We start from the raw sequence: 22,269 nt of genomic DNA, 5'->3' as shown, positions 1-22,269 counted from the left end.
CTAGAACTCACCGTCTCCTGGTGATTGGCCCAAAGTCACTCAGTCAGCTTTCATGCCTAAGGCGGGACTAGAACTCACCGTCTCCTGGTGATTGGCCCAAAGTCACTCAGTCAGCTTTCATGCCTAAGGCAGGACTAGAACTCACCGTCTCCTGGTGATTGGCCCAAAGTCACTCAGCCAGCTTTCATGCCTAAGGCGGGACTAGAACTCACCGTCTCCTGGTGATTGGCCCAAAGTCACTCAGCCAGCTTTCATGCCTAAGGCGGGACTAGAACTCACCGTCTCCTGGTGATTGGACCAAAGTCATTCAGCCAGCTTTCATGCCTAAGGCGGGACTAGAACTCACCGTCTCCTGGTGATTGGCCCAAAGTCACTCAGTCAGCTTTCATGCCTAAGGCGGGACTAGAACTCACCGTCTCCTGGTGATTGGCCCAAAGTCACTCAGCCAGCTTTCATGCCTAAGGCGGGACTAGAACTCACCGTCTCCCAGTTTCTAGTCTGTTGACTTTACCACTAGACCAAGTAGACTAGGCTGCTTGCTGACTCCCAGTTGCATCCACCACCATCAGGCTCCTAGATATTTGCAAACAGGGGTTCCAAAGCTACTGGCTGAAAGTGGTTGGAGTAAGGAGGAGATCCTGTTGAGCTACTTCCCAGGCCCTCTGCTGTCTCCATTCTTGGTTCCCTCAAGTGTGGAGGAAGACTTTTGTGTGAAAACGGTATTGGGCAGCACAGAAGCCTCACCTGATGTGAAGGAGGAAAACAGCTGGGTTTTGCCCTGGGCAAGGGTGGTGTAGCAATGCCAGCCGAGGAAAAACACCACCGGTAGCCAGAATATACAGACAGTGTACCTGGAAATAAAAATACAAGGGTCAGACTGGTTTTTGATTTGCGACGCCTCAAAACCTGGCCTTAGAATGGGGCTGAAGCACCTTGTTCAGATTCTGTGTCAAACTCAAGGCCCACGGGCTGAATCCAGCCCACAGGGTGCTTAGATCTGGCCCGAGGACCCACCCTGGAAACAGCGAAGGACCGGCCTACGGTGCCTCTGCCAGCGAAAGCCAAGCTCGGGAGGGCTGTGCATGGAGCATCCCTGTTAGGAATAACATTGGTTACCTAACTTAGTTTGGGTAAAATAATATATATGTTAGTGAGTTTAAGTGTGTGTATCACTTTAACTGTAAAACATGTATTTTGGGTGCGGTTGTAAAAACACCATAAGAGGGAGCAAGAGAGCTCACTGTTTGCTGGCTTTTACTGGATTGCTGACAATGATGGATTGATGGTGATAACTGCGTGTTTTCCCTGCTATTGCTGAACGAAGAAAAGAGGTTTGATTTTCTTCATATCTCTAACTGCAAAAGAGATATATTACTGGACTGATTATTTGTAAGTTTACTGACCTCTTTTTCGACACTGGAATTTGCAACTGAATAATCCCCGGATGGACTGAACTAGTGTGTGATATATGGACTGTTTGACTATGCTATAACTCTGACTGGAATAAAAACTATTTAACTGGCACAGTGTATCTGTTTTACTGAGTGTAAGCTACAACAACGTTTATCTCACATATCTGCCTGCCTGACTGACTACCGTTGCACGTTCTGCTAGGGTGTATATCCCTAACACTCCCAAGCTCTGTTTTCAGCTGCGACGGCCTCCTGCAGCCCTCTGCCAGCGAAAACAGAGCTTGGGAGGGCCATATGCCCTAAATGAAACTGGGCCTCCCATCCTGAACCAGATCAGGACTAGTCTGTGTGCCGGAAGATGACAACTCTACAATTCATCCCTAATCCATTACTAGGCCCCACTCAGAAACAGCACCTGCAATTCCAACTGTGTGAATACTCCCAAATCTGGGGGTTGGAGGGGAGCAGAGGGCTGGGCTAGGAGCTGCTCTAAAAGACCAGGGGCTTAGCCCTTCTGATCACAGGTATGCAAAGCTTCGGCACCCTGCAGCCTCTCCCACAATTGTCCTGGAACTTGTCACTTTCCATGAGGCACGAAGGGGGTAACTATGCAAAAGATGGGGTGCTCTTATGAGCCACGGTGGCGCAGTGGTTAGAGTGCAGTACTGCAGGCTGCTTCTCTGACTGCCGAATGACTGCAATTTGGCAGTTCGAATCTCACCAGGTTCCAGGTTGACTCAGCCTTCCGTCCTTCCAAAGGCTGAGTCAACCCTGAGCGGGTCAGTATCGAACGCTTGGTAGTGGGCAGAGTCAGCCTGCAATACTGCATTCTAACCATTGTGTCACCACGTCTCTTTATCCTGGCCAGACCTGTTTTCTTGGGACACTCTTTGCAGCCCTGTGCCTTTGGCCTGCCCCCACTGCACACCCCTGCTCCACCTCTGGCCCTTACCATGTTGTCCTGGAGAAGAACTCCACGAGATCTGAATGGAAGAGGCGAATCGGCCGATCCACTGGCTGGTGCACCCATTCATCGTACTTCTCGCGCAGGTGGCCCACTTGCCAAAGCATAGGCTTTCCCCAGTCCACCAGGTCCTGGAAGGAGAGATGCCACAGCAAGATCTTTACAACTGCATGGTCTCAACAGTCAGAGTTATGACATTCTGACAACATAGCATGCCGGAAAATGTGATGAATGGCACTGCAAACAATGAGACTCTAGAAAAAGTGCAGAGAAAAGCAACCAAGATAATTAGAGGACTGGAGGCTAAAACATACAACGAACAGTTGCAGGAACTGGGCCTGGCTAGTCTAGGGAAGAGAAGGACCAGGGGAGACAGGAGAGCAGTCTTCCAATATTTGAGAGGCTGCCCCAGAGAGGAGGAAGGGGTCAAGCTATTTTCCAAGGCCAGAGAAGGAATAATGGATGGAAACTGACCAAGGAGAGATTCAACCTGGAAGTAAGGAGAAATTTTCTCACGGTGAGAGCAATCAACCGATGGAACGGAAGTTGCCTTCAGAAGTTGTGGGAGCGCCATTACTTGAGACCTTCAAGAAGAGACTGGATGCCATCTGTAAGAAATGGTGTAGGGTCTCCTGCTTGGGGTGGGGGGGGGTTGGACTAGATAACATACTAGGTCCCTTCCAACTCTATTAGTCCGTTAAGAAGCAGAATGGTCGGATGCTAAATTCATGTTTCTAAAAATCCCATCTTTGTAGAATGACACAGATTTTCTAACAATTAGGCAATAAAGAGTTGCTTTTTTTCTCTCCCTTTACTTCTTATTTACTTGCTAAATTTATTTGTCCCCATTTCACTCTGGGGCTTCTCTGGGTGGCTTGAATAAGCACTTGAACCCTGAGAGTCTCAGCTTAAGGAAAGTGGATTTTATTTACCTGGGTTTGTGAGCAAATATAAATTGCACAGTCCAGTAATATGTGGCCACTCTCTTTCACTCTCACACACATTTAAATTTACTGCATATAATTAGCTTTGATTAGTATGTGAGAGGGGTGTAGCAATGCCAATTAAAAAAAAATAGCCACGCCAACGTTTTAAGACCTTGAATTGCAAACAACTGATTGTTGTCAAATTGAGTTCTGTTTCCACAATGGGGTGTCTCCAGAGGGCCCAACACCATAATTTTTATTTCATTCTGCCTATAAGTTAAGACAACCCGAAAAGAGAGAGAGCATCCCTTATAGTTTATAATTGTTTGATAAGTGCCTTCAGAATTAAACTAGATCATCCTATTATAGCCCAGAAGGAAACCAACCTATGAATAAACCAGAATGCTTTGGGCTGTACACAGCAAAACCAAAACTATTCTAGATTAGGACTCTCCAACCTTGGCAACGTTAAGCCTGGAGGACTTCAACTCCCAGAATACCCCAGCCAGCTTTAAGCCTGGAGGACTTCAACTCCCAGAATTCCCCAGCCAGTTTTAAGCCTGGAGGACTTCAACTCCCAGAATTCCCCAGCCAGCTTTAAGCCTGGAGGACTTCAACTCCCAGAATTCCCCAGCCAGCTTTAAGCCTGGAGGACTTCAACTGGCTGGAGAATTCTGGGAGTTGAAGTCCTCCAGGCTTAAAATTGCCAAGGTTGGAGAGCCCTGTTCTAGGTTATGTATTTGTGCCAGGCAGAAGATTTCACAGGAATCTGTGCTTCAAAAACCTGGATCACCACTGAAGGGCAGCAGAGAGCTGAGGATTTCTTCATCTCTCTTTCTGAATTGTGGATTGCTGAAAGGCGGTGGCCCTCTCCCCTTTGCACCACAATAAAATGGTTAAAATTAACCTCTGCTCCAATACTGGGAAGGGAGACTGTTTACCACATTCATTCTTTCATATTTCAGGAACAAAATTGCCAGAAGTTAGTGTTTACTAAACTTTCCCGTTATCAGATCATATGAACATTGTCATAACATGTACATAAGAAGGAGCTGGGCTTCCGTTGAATAATATTATCTTTACTTTTGCGACCAACCTCCCACAGATGCCTCCTAAAATAATGGACATTTCAAGGCACAGAATTGGCATACAAGGAATCCTGATCCCTGCCAGCTGTCTCTCCTTCGTGGATGAACTGGGCAAACATTTCTGGATATATATATATATATTTTTCCTCTGCAGATCCCAGCCCTTCTTCTTCTCCCTGTTACCTCCTGTGAGAAACAAAAATATAGGCTATTGATCTAAATTTGCAGGTCTAGTGACAGAGATGATCTGCATGGGCCCAGCCCTGGGACACTTGCCAGCTGAATCAGGATTGTTCAGCTGTGTCTTTATTTCCTCACTGTTTATGTACTCTTTCCCCGTGTTTAAATGGTGTGTCATTACTATAAACTTTCTGGTGTGCCCTGCACAATGTATCTTGCGACAGAGTTCTTTTTAAAGAGCAGAGTTCATATGACTGATTGTATACATGGGATGCCGAGTGAGAAAGAGCTGGGAAGATGCATATCTATCCTCATAACATGTCATGCTCAGATAAACCTCCCACTTCATTGGCAGAGAAACCTAACGCAAGACTACCCGGTTTCCCCAAAAATAAGACCCTGTCTTCATTATTTTTGGCACCAAAAAAGGCACCTGGTCTTATTTTCGGGGGATGTTCTCCACTGACTAACCTCACTTGCGCACATTGCCCCCAGCCTCCTTTTCACTGTCAGAAGCCTTCAGGAACTGCTTCTGCGGCTGGCAGGGCTTTCCTGAAGGCCTCCGATCTGGGGCTCTGTTATCAGCTACAGAGGCCTTTAGGAAGCCTTGCCAGCTGCAGAAGAAATGGGCCGGCGAGGCAGGTGTCAGGGTGTGCGAGACCTGGCTACAACTGTCCAAAGGTAAGTAGTAGGGCAGCTCCACCACCCCCCGCCATCCCTTCCCGTAGCTTAATTTTTACCCATGCATTCTGGAGTGGGTGGGATCTTAATTAGGGCTTATTTTGGGAGCAGGGCTTATATTGGGCTCGAATGTAAAATCAAGCTAGGACTTACTTTCAGGGTAGGTCATATTTTCAGGGAAATGGGTAGTTTCTCAATCCAGAGGGATAGAAATTGGTTTCTGCCAGATCACGGCCCTGCTGCTTCTGGGAGAGATGCTGTAAGAACTGCCAAATCAAGAGGCAACTAACTGATGACTAGCTCCCTTGTCAGAAGGGGCATCGTAGAGGGTAAAGTATTTTTTCCCAGTGGGACCAGTCTACCAGTGCAACCTGGTCTACACCAATATGGGATGGGGCATACTGCTTCTGCTTTCACCTTTCAGCCCCACTCCAGGAGCCTTCGCAGGCAGTCGCTTTTGCAACAAACTATTTCGAAATTATGTTTTACCGACAAAGAGTTTCTTTCTTTGTCGGTAAAACAGAAAAATCAATATCACGGAGGGTGATTCACCAAGGCCAGGCATCTTTCAGCTGATTGCAAAAGTTGAACTTCCAAACACCCACTGAGGTGCTTCGAGGCTACAGAAAATACTGCTGCAGTTTCTCAGCTTCTTTTTACTTTAATTAACCCAGATTACTTTAGGTACTTTTCTGCCCAAAACAAAGCAGCAATTGGCCAAACAGAATGAGGAATGAGGGTGTCAAGAATTGCACATTTATTTCTGTATTCATAGGCAGTTACACAGGTAGGGAAAGAGAATGATGGGAAAGGGGTCTCAGAAACCATTTGTAACCCTTTGCTTGAGTTGGGAGGGTTTCCAACTAGGGGCTCCCCCAAAGAAGAGGGAGTCAAGCTATTCTCCAAAGCGCCTGAAGGCAGGACAAGAAGAAAAGGATGGAATCAAGGAGAGATCCAACCTAGAAGTAAAGAGAAATTCCCTGACAGGTAGAACAGTTAATCAGTGGAAAGGCTTGCCGTCAGAAGTTGTGGGTGCTCCCATCACTGGAGGCTTTTAAGAAGAGACTGGAGAGCCGCTTGTCTGAAATAACCTCCAGAGTTCCTTCCAACTCTATTATTCTATTCTATTATTCTTTCTTTGATTGTGTGTATCCATCCCATCAAGCCCAAAGAAAGTCCGGAATGGCATAGGATCCTCTGCCATGGCCAGGGGTGTGTGTGGACTGGAAGCCCCCTCCCAACCCTACTATTCTATGCTCTAGTCAAGTTTCTTTGTGTGGGGTTTACTCCTGGCCCTTGGAAGTAAACATCCTTTTACATGACTTCTTGCCTTGCATCATGACACATTGCCTGCGGAGGTGAATTAAGCATATGCCACACACCGTTGCTAAACCTAAGTGACTTTACCTGGACTTGGAAGCAAAGCAGATTGGTGATTGGTAGATACCAGAGTGGAAGTGGTACAGGTATGTTATGAGGTTGAAAAATACGTTCTGGAAAAAAGCATTGCCATCATGCATCTGTCACTTCCATGAAGCCACCCAGGGGCAGGGTAACCAGATATCTGAACAGATGAAGGAGGACATGGAAAATTGGCCTGGAGGGGGCAAAGGAAGACCAACTAGAGATATTCCTTAACTTATGGCCAATTGCTTATGACAGTGCCTGAAAATGGAATTTACAACCCAGATTCAAAATTCCAATATCTTCTCTCACAGAGTCACACAGCTGCATTTCTGGCATATTTACAACCGTTTGCAACACTCCCTGATCACGTGACCACAATTTATAACACTTTTATTGGAAACTAGTGATAAAATCTGGTTTCCTGCCCAAAACTGCTCCATAACAAAGAATGATGTAAATGAAAGACAGGTAGAGCCTTGGTGATGGTGGAGTCAAAGGTGGAATAAGCCTAGAGTCATTACATATTCACAGTTTAAGTCCAACCGCTCTTGAATTCCATTGATTCTTATCTGGTGTCAATTTAGTGTTCAGCATTGGTTCGGTTACATTCTCGTCTATAGGCGTGAATAATAAATAATGAATTGGAATTTTATGTGTGGTTTTGATTCTTCTGCCTGATAAGAGCTTCAGAATTTGCTTAAACAACCACTCAAAAAAGGTCTTAAAATCAGGTCTGCCCATGTGCTCAGCCATGTTAGGACCGTGACTGAAACTGTGGGCTCAGCCACGGTGTTAAGTCAAGAATTTCCTGTAATTGTTTAATTTTCTTGGCAACCATCACGAACCATAAAGTGGAACAACTGCAAAAATATATATATACTTGAGGTTCATGTATCTGAAATTTCTTTTTCCAGCCTCAAACCCCCCCAGTTTTTCAATCTCAGGAATGTGCTAGAGTCCTTAGGAGGTAAAAGCCTTCCAGTGTTACTGATTACAGCTTTGTCAATTTCAGGCAGCACCACAAATCAACTAATTTAAGGTCTAAGGAGCAAAACTTGTTAATTTGCCCTTAGTGCTTATTGGTCAAGCTGTGTCTTGCAAAGAAAAGCTGCTCAGGACGGTTTTTGTTTTGCTAAATATTATTTTGTCAGATATTCAAAAAGCTGCGGAATAATTTTGTCTTCAGTGACATGGGCAGCTTAATTAATTAATTCAAGCAAGCAAGCTGCGCCAGCAGAACAGAAGACTCAAAGAAGTATATGTCCTTCTTTGGTTAAACATCTGCAACTCTACGCAAAGGCTAGCTGATCGGCTGGGTCTCCTTTGGTTGCCCTGCCCAGGAGAACGGAGCTGGAAAGCAGGTTAGTGGGGTGGGGAGGAAATGGAGATTTTGCAGCATCCTTCCCCTGCCACGCCCACCAAGCCACGCCCACAGAACTGGTAGTAAAAAAAATTGAATCCCAGCACTGGGTTGCATTATCCTGGGGTCCTGTGATGGCTACTTGTGTCCTTCACAGGAAGCTTCCAACAACGGGGGAAGGAAGTCTGATTCACTTAAGAACTGTGACATGCTTAATTTAATGACCAGGGTGATTTAATGACCATAAATAAATAAATAAATAAATAAATAAATAAATAAGATTTTAAAAAACCAGGCACAACTCACAATGACTGCATTGTTTACCAGAGAAAGTTCTGTTTCCAATGGCCACCCTAAGTTGTTGAGGATTACCTGTACGAACTGAGTTGTTGTCTAAGTTTGCACAATACTCAGCAAACCAAGCAACCGGATTGTATCTGCATGATAGATTCTTGTATACCAGCTTGAGCAATAACTCTTCTTGACCAGAACTTTACCTATGGTTCTGAGTCTTTGTAACTATGCTAACGTTAATCTTCCAGTTAAGAAGATGTATTGCTCAGACCTATTTACATGAATCTAGCCAACTGACGGTCAGCGCTAAATTGGTGCTAGATAAGAGTTAATGGAACTGAAGGGGAGGCTGGACTGGGATAACTTGTTGGCATATAACGATTGCAGGCTGCTTCCTCTCTTGATTCCAACCCCAGGTTCTGCCTCGTCTTCTCCTACGAGGGTTTGTGACAATTGCAGAGTTCCAGAATCAGGTAATGGTCACTTGCAACCTTCCCACTTGGCTTCCAAAAGCAAAGTCATTGGGGGAAACTGGACTGGCTTACTGACCACGTGTTCAACTTAAACAACCGCAGTGATTTAACAACCATGGCTAAAGAAAGGTCATAAAATCAGGCCTGTTTGTGCAGGTCTAGATTCCAAGTTCAGCACGGCAAGAGTCACTGAGTCACTGAGTCCAACAGGTACACACAGGAAGTCCGGGAAAGCAATCCACAAGTCAAAGAGGTCAGGATACACAGCACATGCACACAAGGCATGGAACCAGGCATGTTGTTCCAGTGACACTCATGTCCTCAGGGCAAGATTAGGAAGGCAATGCCAGTGCAGCTCTTCATGAGAGACAAGATGGCCTCCTTACATGTAGTGTAGCTGACTGGCATTGTGCCAAGATACTCCTTTGGTCTTTTTAGCTGCCTGCAGAAAGGGAGTGGGGGAAAGCAGTGCATTCCTCAAATGCTTCAGATAATCGCCTTGGCAGCCCAAAGCTGTCTGTGCGCAAGATTATTACTGGAGAGCATGATTGATGACTCTTGGCGATGGTGTGTCCCATTGGAGAATATACATCCAGGGGGTGGGAGGAAGACCAGGGTCAAGGGGGAAATGAATGATGATGTACCGTATATACTCGAGTATAAGTCGACCCGAATATAAGCCGAGGCACCTAATTTTACACAAAAAACTGGGAAAACTTATTGACTCGAGTATAAGCCGAGGGTGGGAAATGCAGCAGCTACTGGTAAATTTCAAAAATAAAAATAATTAATTTGGGAAACGATCTCACTATCATGAAAGGTTTAATTGATTCACTAACCCAAAAGAAGAAGATGATGATGACAGCGGGAGGCAGGAGTCACTCTCTTCCCCTCCCTCGGAGGCCCCCTGAGTCAGGAGTCACTACCGCCGGCGCGGCCCCAGTCCCGCCGCCTCGGGAAGGGAAAGGCAAAGCGCTTTTTGCCTTTCCCTTCCCGGCTGGGGCTGTTGGGAGTCGCTGCCGCCGGAGGCCGCGACTCCACACCATTATTTTTTTCAGAGGGGAATCTGACTCGAGTATAAGCCGAGGGGGATTTTTTCAGCACAAAAAATGGGCTGAAAAACTAGGCTTATACTCGAGTATATACAGTATTTTAGTGTCGGCTGCATCCAGCTAACGCCAACATGGCCACTTCTAATAAACCTTTTTTTTTTTTCCTCTGAGAGATACGGCTAGAGATTTATGATTTGAATGGGGGTGGATTTGTTGGAGCCCTGACATGGAATCTGTTTGAAGGTGGCTGCAGAATTCCAAAACTCGCCTCTCCTCCATTCCCCTCCCACAACTGTCTTAAGGTGGCAGATTTTCTGACCACTCTGCCCGGGGGTGGAGGCCCAAATGGATGGGAGGGAAGGCAGGCAGGCTGCAATTTGGTTAAGCAGCCTGCTCTTCCACACTTACTCACTAGCCACAATAATGCGTGGGTGGGGGAAATGACTCCCACTCAGTGCCTTGGCTTTTCTTCACATACATACACACACACACACACACACACACACACACACACACCATTCCAAATTGGATAACGTGCAAAATGGAAATGTGTCCTAGGACAAGGGCATAATCTGCATCTTCGTGGACCCACAGCAACTGCTTGAGCATCATGTGCCAACTGGGCCAAAAGACCTGTCAAACCCGAAATTGTCATGTGTAACACCATTTTAGTTTGTCTTTTTCTTATTTTCCCTGTGGTAGTCATGGGGGGGGGGAGTTGCGGGCTTGACACATTCCTAACGGGGAAGGAGTGGAGATAAAGAGAGTTGTTTTGGCTAGGTGATTCTTCTTCCCGTGGGAAATGAGCTGTCCGTGCTTAGGGCCCCTTGAGGTGGAGATTTATGACATCAAGCAACGTTGAATTACTTCTATTGGAGAATGTGACTTATGGGGGTTGTTTCTAACTTCTAATATTGTGGGGTAATTCTGGGTTGGGTCAGATCTGGAATTACCATGGACTTTGCCAATTTGATGTTTTCCTAAATAAAAGAAATGTTTTTGAAGATGGTCTTTGTTATTTTTCTTTTAACATGGATTTCACTACTTGGAGACCTGACAAGACCTTTGCCCAGACACATCTTGTGGGCCTTCTGAATTGTCACTCACCCTTTGGTTGTCTCATGCGTGGACTACTATAATGTGTTCTACATGGAACTGCCCTTGAAGCCCACTCAGAAGTTCTGGCTGATCCAGGATGTAATGGCCCAGCAGTTCAGTTATGGGCAGGCCTCATTATGCCCATCTCCACTTGGGGGCTGCAGTAGCTCCCAGTGAGACTTCTTGGTGCACCTAGGTCCTTGTTGTCCTTTAGAGGCCCCTCATGGCAGAGGGCCCAGGCCCTGCCTTTCTCCCCTACTCTTGGCCCATCCTGTTTTATCTACTATAATCCGAGACCCATCAACCAAATAATATTGTCATCTGATGGGAAGCAGACATTTTCTGTTGTCCTTGGTGCTCTCTGAGCTTGTTTGTTTTCTTGAAGACGTTTCACTACCCAAGCTAGGTAACATTATCAGTGCTAGGAGGGAGTGGGATTTGTGGAGGAGGAGGAGGAGGACCAACGAGTCCTTGGTGCTCTCTGAGTTTGCCTGTTTTCTTGAAGATGTTTCATTACCCAAACTAGCCAACATTATCAGTGCTAGTAAAGAGTGATGTCTGCTGTCAGTTTATATTCTATGGCTTGCCCTGTCAATGTTGAGCAAGCCACTAGAATATAAACTGACAGCAAACCACACACTCCTTACTGGCACTGATAATGTTACCTAGTTTGGGTAATGAAACGTCCTCAAGAAAACAGGCAAGAGAGCACCAAGGACCTATCCTTTTGATCCTGAGCTACATATATTCTTCTTTACTGGAAACAGCATTTCCCTGAGATTCATTCGGTTCCTACTCTGACTCTATTTCAAAAAGGCCTTACAATCTCTCCTGTTTAAAGACCTTGGCCTAAATGCTGGTAAAGCTTGTTATATGATTCTTTGTCACTTATTTTCTGACCTATGTTATTTTTCAACTGTCTTTACATTGTTATAGGACTCAGTTATACTGTGTTGAGAGCCCTAATTGAGGATCTAAAGCTCCGTGTTAGGGCAGCAGACAACCATGGAGAAAACCTACCTATGTGGTTGCTAAGAGCTGATCTCGATGTGAAAGCCCATAAATGATCAATGAATCTATCAGTGCAAGACTCAGCATATTCTGGAGAAGTCTATCATGCTGGGGAAGGCAGAAAGAAACAAACATGGCAAGACAAAAAGCAATGGTTGGAAACTAATCAAGGAGAGAAGCAACCTGGAATTTAGGAGAAACTTCCTAATAGTGAGGACAATCAAACAGTGGAACAGAAGTTGCCTCCAAAAGTTGTAGGTGCTTCATCACTGGAGGTTTTTAAGAAGGGACTGGACAGCCACTTGTCTGGAATGGTATAGGGTCTCCTGCTTTAGCAGGGGGCTGGACTAGAAGACCTCCAAGGTCCCTTCCGTTATTCTATTGTGTTCTATTCATCCAAAAGGTTCCTGCCCTTTTGGTGTGGTTATGCACAATTCTCTGTCTCCAGGCATTACCACTTGCAATTCTGTCTAACTTACAGTGATTTCACAAATGATTTCACATGTAGGTTATCTCTTCCTACATGAAGTTGTAATAATCTATTAGCATTTATTTAAAAGAAAACCTAGAGAGCTGAATTATTAAAATTAGAATATTATGGCTTGGTATACCAGCAATAGATCACATTTACGCATCCCTCTAAAAATGCAAAATGAGACAAGTTCAGAGTCAAATGAAAATTAAACACATTTCTCCTCTGTTGGTGAACTTGGCAGGGAAAGATAAGTAGTTCCACCTAATAACAAGACAGATAATTAGACAGCAAGCAGCCTATATTACAGATAAGGGGAAGGAGGCCTCTGCCTCAGTATCAGGGAATTGCTGCCAAATGAAAGGTTTGTAAGGGTTTTTACACTGCGCAACACTTCATAACTTTCCTAATTTCTTTCATCACAAATTCCCCATCTTGACTATTTGAAGTGACATTATTAAAGCAATTTAATAAAGTTTCAATCAGGTCAACTCTACACTACGCTACAGGACTACCTATAGTACAGTACAGTCAGTGGTGGGATTCAAATTTTTTTACTACCAGTTCTGTGGGCGTAGCTTGGTGGGCATGGCAGGGGAAGGATGCTGCAAAATCTCCATTCCCTCCCCACCCCACTAGCCTGCTTTCCAGCTCCGTTCTCCTGTGCAGGGCAACCAAAGAAGACCCAGCCGATCAGCTGGGACTCAATGGGAGGAAGAGATGGGAGCAGAGCCAGTTAGAGGTGGGATTGGCCGGTTCTCCGAACTACTCAAAATTTCTGCTAACGGTTCTCCAGAACTGGTCAGAACCTGATGAATACCACCTCTGAGTACAGTATAGTATACAATAACACAGCATAGCATACTATAGTTAGTTATTGGCTTACTACCAAAATTGTACAGCCAAGATGGCGCCGATGACGGCTGCCTCGGTGAAATGCTCTCTAATGGTTTCTTTATTCCTTATTATTATCTGCAATTCACTATGGATTTCATACTCACAAGACCATCTGCTAAGAATTAGGCAATGTTTCCTTAAGGAGCAGCTTTCTGATTCCTCACCCCCACCTGTCTTTGCAAACGCGGAGGATATTCTAACTAATTTCCTGGTGCTATGGATTACAACAAACCAAGGAGAAAAGCAACAACGCAGAAAAAGGAGATGAGGTAAACTAGTGGGAATTTTAAACAGACTAAGGAATGCTCTCCCTTCAATCTTTCTGACTAATTTACACTCACTTGCTAACAAGATGGATGAAATTAATCTCTTAAATAGATGGAATTCTGATTTCTAAAATTCTGCAGTTCTTTGTTTTACTGAAACCTGGCTTAATCCACAAATTCATGGGGACAACACCATATACATCCTAGGATTTCAGACATTTAGATCAGACAGAATTGAAGAGACATCAGGTAAAACAAAGGGTGGAGGATTATGTTTATATATCAACAACAGCTGGTCTCAGGATATAAATATACTATATAAGTTCTGTGATGAAAAGTTAAGAGTCTTTACACATCAACTGCAAGCCATTTTATTCTCCACGTAAGTTCTCCTCATTTCTCCTAATAGCTGTGTATGTTCTCCACAAGACTGTGTAAACAAGGCATTCCGAATTCTTGCTGATCAAATTATAGAGGCTGAAGCCAAACACCCAGGTTCCCTTCCCATCATTTTAGGAGATTTCAATCAAGCAAATTTAAGGAAAGAGCTCCCAAAATATTTCCGGCATGTAAATTGCCCCACCAGACAGAGGCAAAAATACTTTAGACCACTGCTACGCAACACTAAAAGATGCTTATAGGTCTTTGCCACAAGCAACTGTGGGACACTCTGACCACTGCATGATTCACCTTGTACCTGCCTACAGACAAAGACTTAAAACCATGACACCAACAATTAAATCAGTGAGGACTTGGCCGGATGAGGCAAAGCTAAAATTCCAGGCCTGCCTTGATTGCATTGATTGGAATGTTTTTGAAGATGCCTCTGCAGACCTAGATGAGCTCACAGATACTGTAACATCATATGTTAGCTTCTGCGAAGACTTATGTGTACCAACAAGGAACCTGCAAATATATAGTAACAATAAACCTTGGTTCACAGCTAAACTTAAGCAGCTACGTCGTTTCAAAGAGGAAGCCTACAGAAAAGGTGATAGAATGCTATACAACCAGGCCAGAAACATATTAACAAGAGAGATCAGAGCAGCAAAAAGAAGCTACTCTGAAAAGTTAAGGAATCAGTTCTCAACAAATGAACCAGGAAACATGTGGAAAACTCTTAAAAACATCACTGGCTTCAGCAAACCTCCTTCCCAGGCAGAAGGAAATCAACAACTGGCAGATGACCTGAATGTGTTTTACTGCAGGTTTGAAAAGAAACTACAGTCACCTATCTCCACAACCCATATCTCAAACACACCAACAACAGCCAAGCCTCCTACAACTGGCCCCAATTCATTGGGTTCACAACCTCTGATGATCACAGAAAAAGAAGTGCAAGATCTATTACACAGACAGAAGCCAGGAAAAGCACCAGGGCCAGACAAGATAACTCCTTCTTGCTTAAAAGTCTGTGCTGACCAATTGGCCCCCATCTTCACCCGAATCTTCAATAGATCACTAGAGATGTGCTATGTTCCTTCCTGCTTCAAACGTTCTACCATCATCCCAGTGCCAAAGAAGCCCTCCATCAAGGAACTGAATGACCACAGACCAGTTGCTCTAACATCTGTAGTTATGAAAATCTTTGAAAGGCTTGTGCTGTCCCACCTGAAAACCATCACGATCAGCTGTTAGATCCCACGCAGTTTGCATACCGAGCAAATAGATTGACAGATGATGCTGTTTACATGGTTCTGCATTACATCCTACAACACCTTGAATCTCCAAATACCTACGCAAGGGTCCTCTTTGTAGACTTCAGTTCAGCATTCAATACCATCATTCCAGACACTCTTCTAAGTAAATTAAACCAACTAGCGGTACCTGACCACACTTGTAAGTGGATCATAAGCTTCCCAACAGACAGGAAGCAGCAGGTGAAGCTAGGCGGAATCACATCTGATACCTGTACAATCAGCACAGCCCCCCCCCCAAAGGCTGTGTGTTTTCTCCACTTCTCTTCTCCCTATATACCAATGACTGCATCTCAAACATCCATCTGTTAAAATACTGAAGTTTGCTGATGACACAACAGTGATTGGTCTCATTCGAGACAACAACGAATCCACATACAGACAGGAGATTATACAACTTGCCTCGTGGTGTAACCAGAACAGTCTGGAACTGAACACACTCAAAACCGTAGAAATGGTGGTAGATTTTAGGAAAAACCCTCCCATACTACCACCTCTTACGATACTAGACACAGTATCAACAGTAGAGACCTTTCAATTTCTAGGTTCTACTATATCACATGACCTAAAATGGACACCTAACATCAAAAACATCATCAAAAAAGCACAACAAAGAATGTTCTTTCTGCACCAACTCAGAAAGCTCAAACTGCCCAAGGAGCTGCTAATTCAGTTCTACAGAGGAATTATTGAGTCTATCATCTGCACCTCTATAATTGTCTGGTTTGGTTCTGCAACCCAACAAGGCAGACAAAAACTTCAGAGAATAATTAGGGCTGCAGAAAAAACAATTACTACCAACCTGCCTTCAATCGAGGACTTGTATACTGCACGAGTCAAAAAGAGGGCTGTGAAAATATCTACAGACCCCCTCACATCCCGGACATAAACTGTTTCAACTCCTTCCCTCAAAACGACACTACAGAGCCCTGCACACCAGAACAACTAGACACAAGAACAGTTTTCCCCCGAAAGCCATCACTCTGGTAAACAAATAATTCCCTCAACACTGTTCAACTATTACAAAGTCTGCACTACTATTACTGTTAATCTTCTCATCACTCCTTATCACCCGTCCCCTCCCACTTGTGATTGTAGGACTGTAACTTTGTTGCTTGTATCCTTACGATTTATATTAACTATTCCTAGTATGATTTGATTGCTTATTGTCCCTAATGACTATCATTAAGTGTTGTACATTATGATTCTTGATTCTTAATGTATCTTTTTTTTTGTGTATACTGAGAGTATTTACACCAAGACAAATTCCTTGTGTGTCCAATCACATTTGGCCAATAAAGTATTCTATTATATTCTATTCTATTTGGGTGGTTAAATGAGAAATTTGATAAGTAAGTTTTCCCCATTTTATGAACTTGATTACCACAGTTGTTAAGTGAATCACTGCAGTTGTTAAGTTAGTAACAGGGTTGTGAGCCTGGCTTCTCCACTGACTTTGCTTGTCAGAAGGTTACAAAAAGAGTTCATGTGACCCTGGGACATTGCAGTGGTCGTAAAAATGAAGCAGTTGACAAGTATTCGAATTTTGGTCACAAGTGTAAAAACCAGTCATAAGTCACTTTTTTCAGTGCCATGGTAATTTTGAATGGTCACTTAATGAACTTTTGCAAGTCAAGGATTACCTGTATACTAGTGTATTATATCTAACTAGCTGGATATCCATGCTCTGCTACGAAACTATGTGGTCGGGTTTAGTTTTGGGGGAGGAAAATAAGGGGGGAAAATTCTGCCTCTGCCTACCAGCATCCATCGATATTCATCTGGCTAGCGTCCTGTCAGTGTGTGAGAGAGTTGAGGGCTGTATTTGCTGTGTGAGCAAGGAGACAGCAAGGAGCCTGGGTGTGGCTTAGCTCAACTGTTCTGTACTAAAGCTGCTTGGTGCTGTGAAACTGAAACTCTTCTCCTCTGCTTGTGTTTCGCATTTGGAACAGATTTCTTTTCAGGTGGGGAGTGGGAGTAGAACTCCTTAGCATCAGAGCGTGTTAATAATAATAATAATAATAATAATAATAATAATAATAATAATAATAATAATAATAATAATAATAGAGGAAATACTAATGCTCTGGTGGTCATTTCGAAAAATCCTTTCTTAGTGAGCACCTAGTAGCCGAGAGGAACATAAGTGTCAAATTTCACGTTTGTAGGCATTACGGTTCTGAGATTTTGTGATGATGCATGAGTAGTATTTTGCTTTTATATATATATATATATAATTACGTATTATATTATGTTATATTCACAGTATAGAGCCTATTTTATTATATTCTAATCTAGAAGACCCTAGAAAGTCTAGAGGGGACCTACAATCTCATTACTTTCAAGGAAATTTGTGCATCTCTGGATACACTAAACTCAGTGGAGCATTCAAGGGAAGAAGGCGGAGCCTCCTTGCTGACAGACCGTAGATCGCGACTCTCTGCGGCTAGGGTCCGTGCTCTTTCGTTGGAGAGCCCCGATCATTATGATTAGGGGCTGAAGCTGCCTTGGAGGGGCGGCGGAGTAAGGGGAAGCCGCAAGCCAGGTTGAGGGGAGCCACATCTCCCCCCCTGGGCTTGGTCTTTCCCCCCCCAAAGATGACTGCAGTGATGGTTTAAAATGGCCACCCCGAAGAGGAGGACTCAGCTGGATTTGTGCAGGAAGGGTTGAGGGTGGAGCTAGCGTCGCGATGATACGGCATGCGATCTTGGAGGTCTGAGATCGCTGCCGATATCTTTACTCCTGGATGGTCCAATCGGATCTAAACCGTCCCGAAGAGACGGTGAATGTAAAGAGCGCATCCTGTCGATCCCAGGGATACCGCAAACTCCCTGGTAGATCCAGGAGAAGCTCTTCTTGCCAGCAGCAAAGAGGCAGCCATTAAAGCTGCTGAAGTTGGGACAGCTCCGAAACGGAAGAGAACAGAAAGAGAAAGTGTGCCGGTTTGGTGAGAACTTTTTCTTTATTTTAAGATTTGAAAGGACACCCTAAGGAAAAGAAAGAATCTGTAAAAGTTTTGACAGAAGTGATTAAGCGGCGATTTTAAACAGGAATGTCAAAGTAATTTTTTTTTTTTTTTCTCATTGCTGGGTTTTCTACACATGATTTTATATTTTGAAACTGGACTGCTTGGGCAGATCACAATCCAATGACAATTAAATGGAAAGGACAAAGAAGAAGATCTAGATGGACGTTAACTAATACTATATTAAAGGAAAATATTTTTGACAGCTAAGCGGGGCTTTGAACCGAGAAAGGAAGAAGCTGGAACTCAAGATTTAACTAAATTGGACTAAAATATTTTGGGAATAAACAGGCATAAAATAAAGCTGGACTTAAGATTGTCAAAAAATAATAATAATAACGTTTACAAATTGGAGACTGGACTGTGCTGGAATATTGAGGTTCGAAAAACCCTAAATAAAAAAATAGGGGGAAAAGGTGAAGACTTAGTATAATGGAGAGTGCCATCTTTTGACAAAAACTTGAGCTCAAGCAAAAAGGAAAGCATCCTGTTTCTGAATGAACTTGTATGGATATAACATTAAAAAAATATTGAAACAAAGTAAGAATCTTAGAAAGTGAAAGCAGAACCAGAATAAAGAAAAAAGCAAGGAAAGACTTTGGGATTGATTGATGGTTTTGGTATAGACCCTCAGCTGGAATAACTGAGAACTTTAGAAAATTGAAAGAAGAAAGAAGGAAAGTAAAAGTGTTTTTTTGTGTGGACTTTAACGATCATAAAATATAAGAATGTGTAATGATAATATCTCTTCGGGAATTAAAAATGGAACTTAAAAATATGAGAGAATTACTACAGGAAAGAGGCACATCACTTTGCTCTGTGTTAGAAAAAATGGAAATGGCGATTGAAGAACAAGAAGAAAGAGCTTCAGAGGAGGAGGAGTCGATTCAAGGAGAAGGCATTTTAAATAGACAATTAACACAAAGAACACCACAAAGAAGTGGGGAAAGAAGGAAGGTTAAAAAGTTGAGATTTAAGAAGGCAATCAAAAGGGGGAATACCTGTGAAGTCAGGAAAGGCAGAAAGACCCAGCAGAAAAGGGGAAAGGAAGACATTAAGAAAGAGAGGGATATAAACTGGAATGAGAAAAGATATGGGGAAAAGAGGGGGAGGAGAAGCAGTAAGAAACAGGTGCATGAAATAAAGAAATACGGAAACAGTAAAATGTTGAAAACAAATTGTTTTTTCAGAGATAATGGTTGATGAATTAAAAAGGGGATTCTGCAGGGTGACAAGGGGTAATAAGAATATTTCTGCAATTAAAAATATTTAGAAAATAGGGTAATATAGATACTGATAACTCTTATTAAAAATCAAAGGGGGAAAATATGCTGCAGAATCCAAGTGAAAAGATGTAATGATTATTATTGTAACTTCTTAAAAATAAGGGTCTATTGGGAAATTAAGATGAGGGAATAAAGGTATATTTTAATCATTGAGGTATCACACTCAAAACAGTAAAAGGGGGGAAACCTATACTTGGGTTTTTTTTAGTGTTAAAATTTGTATCAATCTAGAATTTATAAAAAGAATGTGTAATGGAAAGGGAATATGACAGACTAAAGAACCAACTAAATTAATAAGTTAATATGGACTATTAAAAGCAAGGAGAGACATTGGTAACTTTTTATTATTATTATTATCATTATTATCATTATTATTATTATTAGGCAAACACATATTGTTTTTCTTTATTTTTAAAATAAATATTAAAGGATTATATTTGAAATAATTGAAATGAAACAAAAAGATGTTTCGATTGTGATTAATGGAAGAGGCTAGAATTAATGTGTTTGTTTCTCTCCTTACTGAAAATTTGGAATGGAAAACTTAATAATAGAATTAAGTATGTATATATGAACGTATAATTGCTGTCATGTTTGTATGTAAAGGTGATGACCGGGAAACATGTTGTCCACTAAAAAGAGATTTTTGTTTTTAATGTGAAAAACTGAATAAAGTTCGTTAAAAAAAACAAAAAACAACTCAGTGGAGCATTCTAACTCAACTCCTCACAGCATTTTTTCTATATGCGCCCAATTCCAGCAGATTCTTCTTCTTTCTTCCCCTCCTTCTGTTCTCCACAATATCTTGCCTTCAGAGTCTTGCTTTATTTAGTCATTCCATTTTTATGCTGCCAATGACTGAGCAGCTTACTAGTAAAGTGTTTGTGGCACTTTGTATTGGAGCCAATTAACTATAATTGTGTTGTGTATTTCCATACACAGCCAAACACAGAGGGCCTGGGGCTGGCTTTCCGCCTTCTCCCTAGAGAAGCTTCCAAGAAAGCCGCCCACAAAGAGGAATGCCAGCTCCATCCTACCAGTCCTTGTGTTATTTTGCTGGAGAGATTGAAAGGCGATGGAGCTTCTCCCAAGTAATGACTCACAGTGGGAAGGGAAAATCTCCTCATTTGGCCAGGTCTGGAGATCCTGCTCCTCTTTCTCCACAACTTCCTTTCGTGTAGGCTATGATGTGGTTAGTCTAGGAATCAGAAGGTCTGGGGCCGTGATGGCGAACCTATGGCCCACATGACGGAAGTGGCACATAGAGACATCTCTGCTGGCACACGAGCTGTCACCCCAGATCAGGTCCACACGCATACGCAGCCAGCCAGCTGATTGTTGGGTATTTGCCGCGCATGCGTGATGGGGCGTGGTGCATGGGAGACACAAGTGCATGCATGGGACATGCACAGGGGTGTCGCACACAGGGGTGGGATTCAAATTTTTTAACAATCGGTTCTGTGGGCGTGGCTTGGTGGTCATGTGACTGGGTGGACGTGGCTTGGTGGTCATGTGACTGGCTGGGGGTGGCCAACTCAACATCACTCATATTGAGCCACACATCTCCTCGCCTGGCCTCTCATGACTGTGGGGATGCTGCAACAGTCATAAGTGTGAAAAATGGTCCTAAGTCACTTTTTTCAGTGCCATTGTAACTTTGAATGGTCGCTCCACACAAGCAAAGTACCAGCAAAGGAGGGGGGAAAAACTCCAGAGACGTTCCAGAGACAGGAAGTCTAGTCCTGCGAAGAATGTAATAAGGGTTAACGGAGAGGCAGTTTATGTAAGCAACATCACTGGAGGTCTTTAAGAAGAGACTGGACAGCCACTTGTGTCAAATTGTATAGGGTCTCCTGCTTGAGCAGTGGGGGTTGGACTAGAAGACCTCCACGTTCCCTTCCAACTATATTTTATAAGTAAGGACTTGGCGAGACAGACTAGCTTCAAGGTTTCCAAGCCAAGGGTCCAGCTTTGCCCCATCCATCTTCTCTCCAACAGCCTCCTTGTCAGCTACCCTATTCACCTCTAGTTCCTTTTGTGCAGTGGCTGCCCGGACAGGGGCCACACAGCTGGTTTAACTAGCTGAGATCACAACAGGGTTCAGCAACAATCCAGAAGATCTCAGCCTTGGCTGCACGAAGGAAGGGCAATTAAGCCAAGAGCCACACTGACACAAGGAGCAGGGAGAATAAAATCAGCATCAGACTGGCGGGTGGGGGGGAAACGACCCCAAAATAGAAACAGGGAAGACATGGAAACACTGTTATTGGCCCACTTCTTTCTCCTTTTCCACAGTGCGAATCACCTTAGTCAGCAAGGAAAGTCAGACAGACATCCATAAATCATATCTATACATCTTATTGTAGAGAAAAGTTGCTACGGTTTTACCAGCAGGATCCACAAAGTCAAGTCCCCTGTTCAAAGCCTCACCCCTTTAACCTGTGTTAGAGGTGCCATTTTGATTTTTGGGACACCCACCCTGGAAAATCACTTGCCAAATGGAGTACGGCAGGCGAACTCACTGCTCACTCCAGGAGTTTGATCAAGGTGGACTCAGCTTCCGTCCGTCCGAGGTCGGTAAAATGAGGACCCAGATTGTTGGAGGCAAAAGGCTGACATTTGTAAACTGCTTAGGGCTGTAAAGTATAAGCCTAAGGGCTGTTGCTATTGCTATAAATCC

General features: G+C 43.5%; 1 protein-coding gene across 1 annotated transcript in view; it reads right to left on the bottom strand.

Annotated features, from left to right (window-relative positions):
* Positions 1-22,269, bottom strand: part of FA2H (fatty acid 2-hydroxylase) — a 57,770-nt gene that overhangs the window by 13,986 nt on the left and 21,515 nt on the right. The window contains exons 3-4 of the mRNA XM_026680140.2: positions 2,365-2,507; positions 745-851 (exon numbers count right to left, since the gene is read on the bottom strand). Coding sequence (XP_026535925.1) covers positions 745-851; positions 2,365-2,507 — 250 coding nt within the window. The remainder of the gene's footprint in view (positions 1-744; positions 852-2,364; positions 2,508-22,269) is intronic.

The sequence above is a fragment of the Notechis scutatus genome, chromosome 9, assembly GCF_049901735.1.
Source record: "Notechis scutatus isolate UNSWTSFEM ecotype Mainland chromosome 9, rNotScu1.2, whole genome shotgun sequence".
NCBI classification, from domain to species: Eukaryota; Metazoa; Chordata; class Lepidosauria; order Squamata; family Elapidae; genus Notechis; species Notechis scutatus.
The sequence above is the reverse complement of the archived record's forward strand: the minus strand, read 5'-3'. Positions and strand labels throughout refer to the sequence as shown.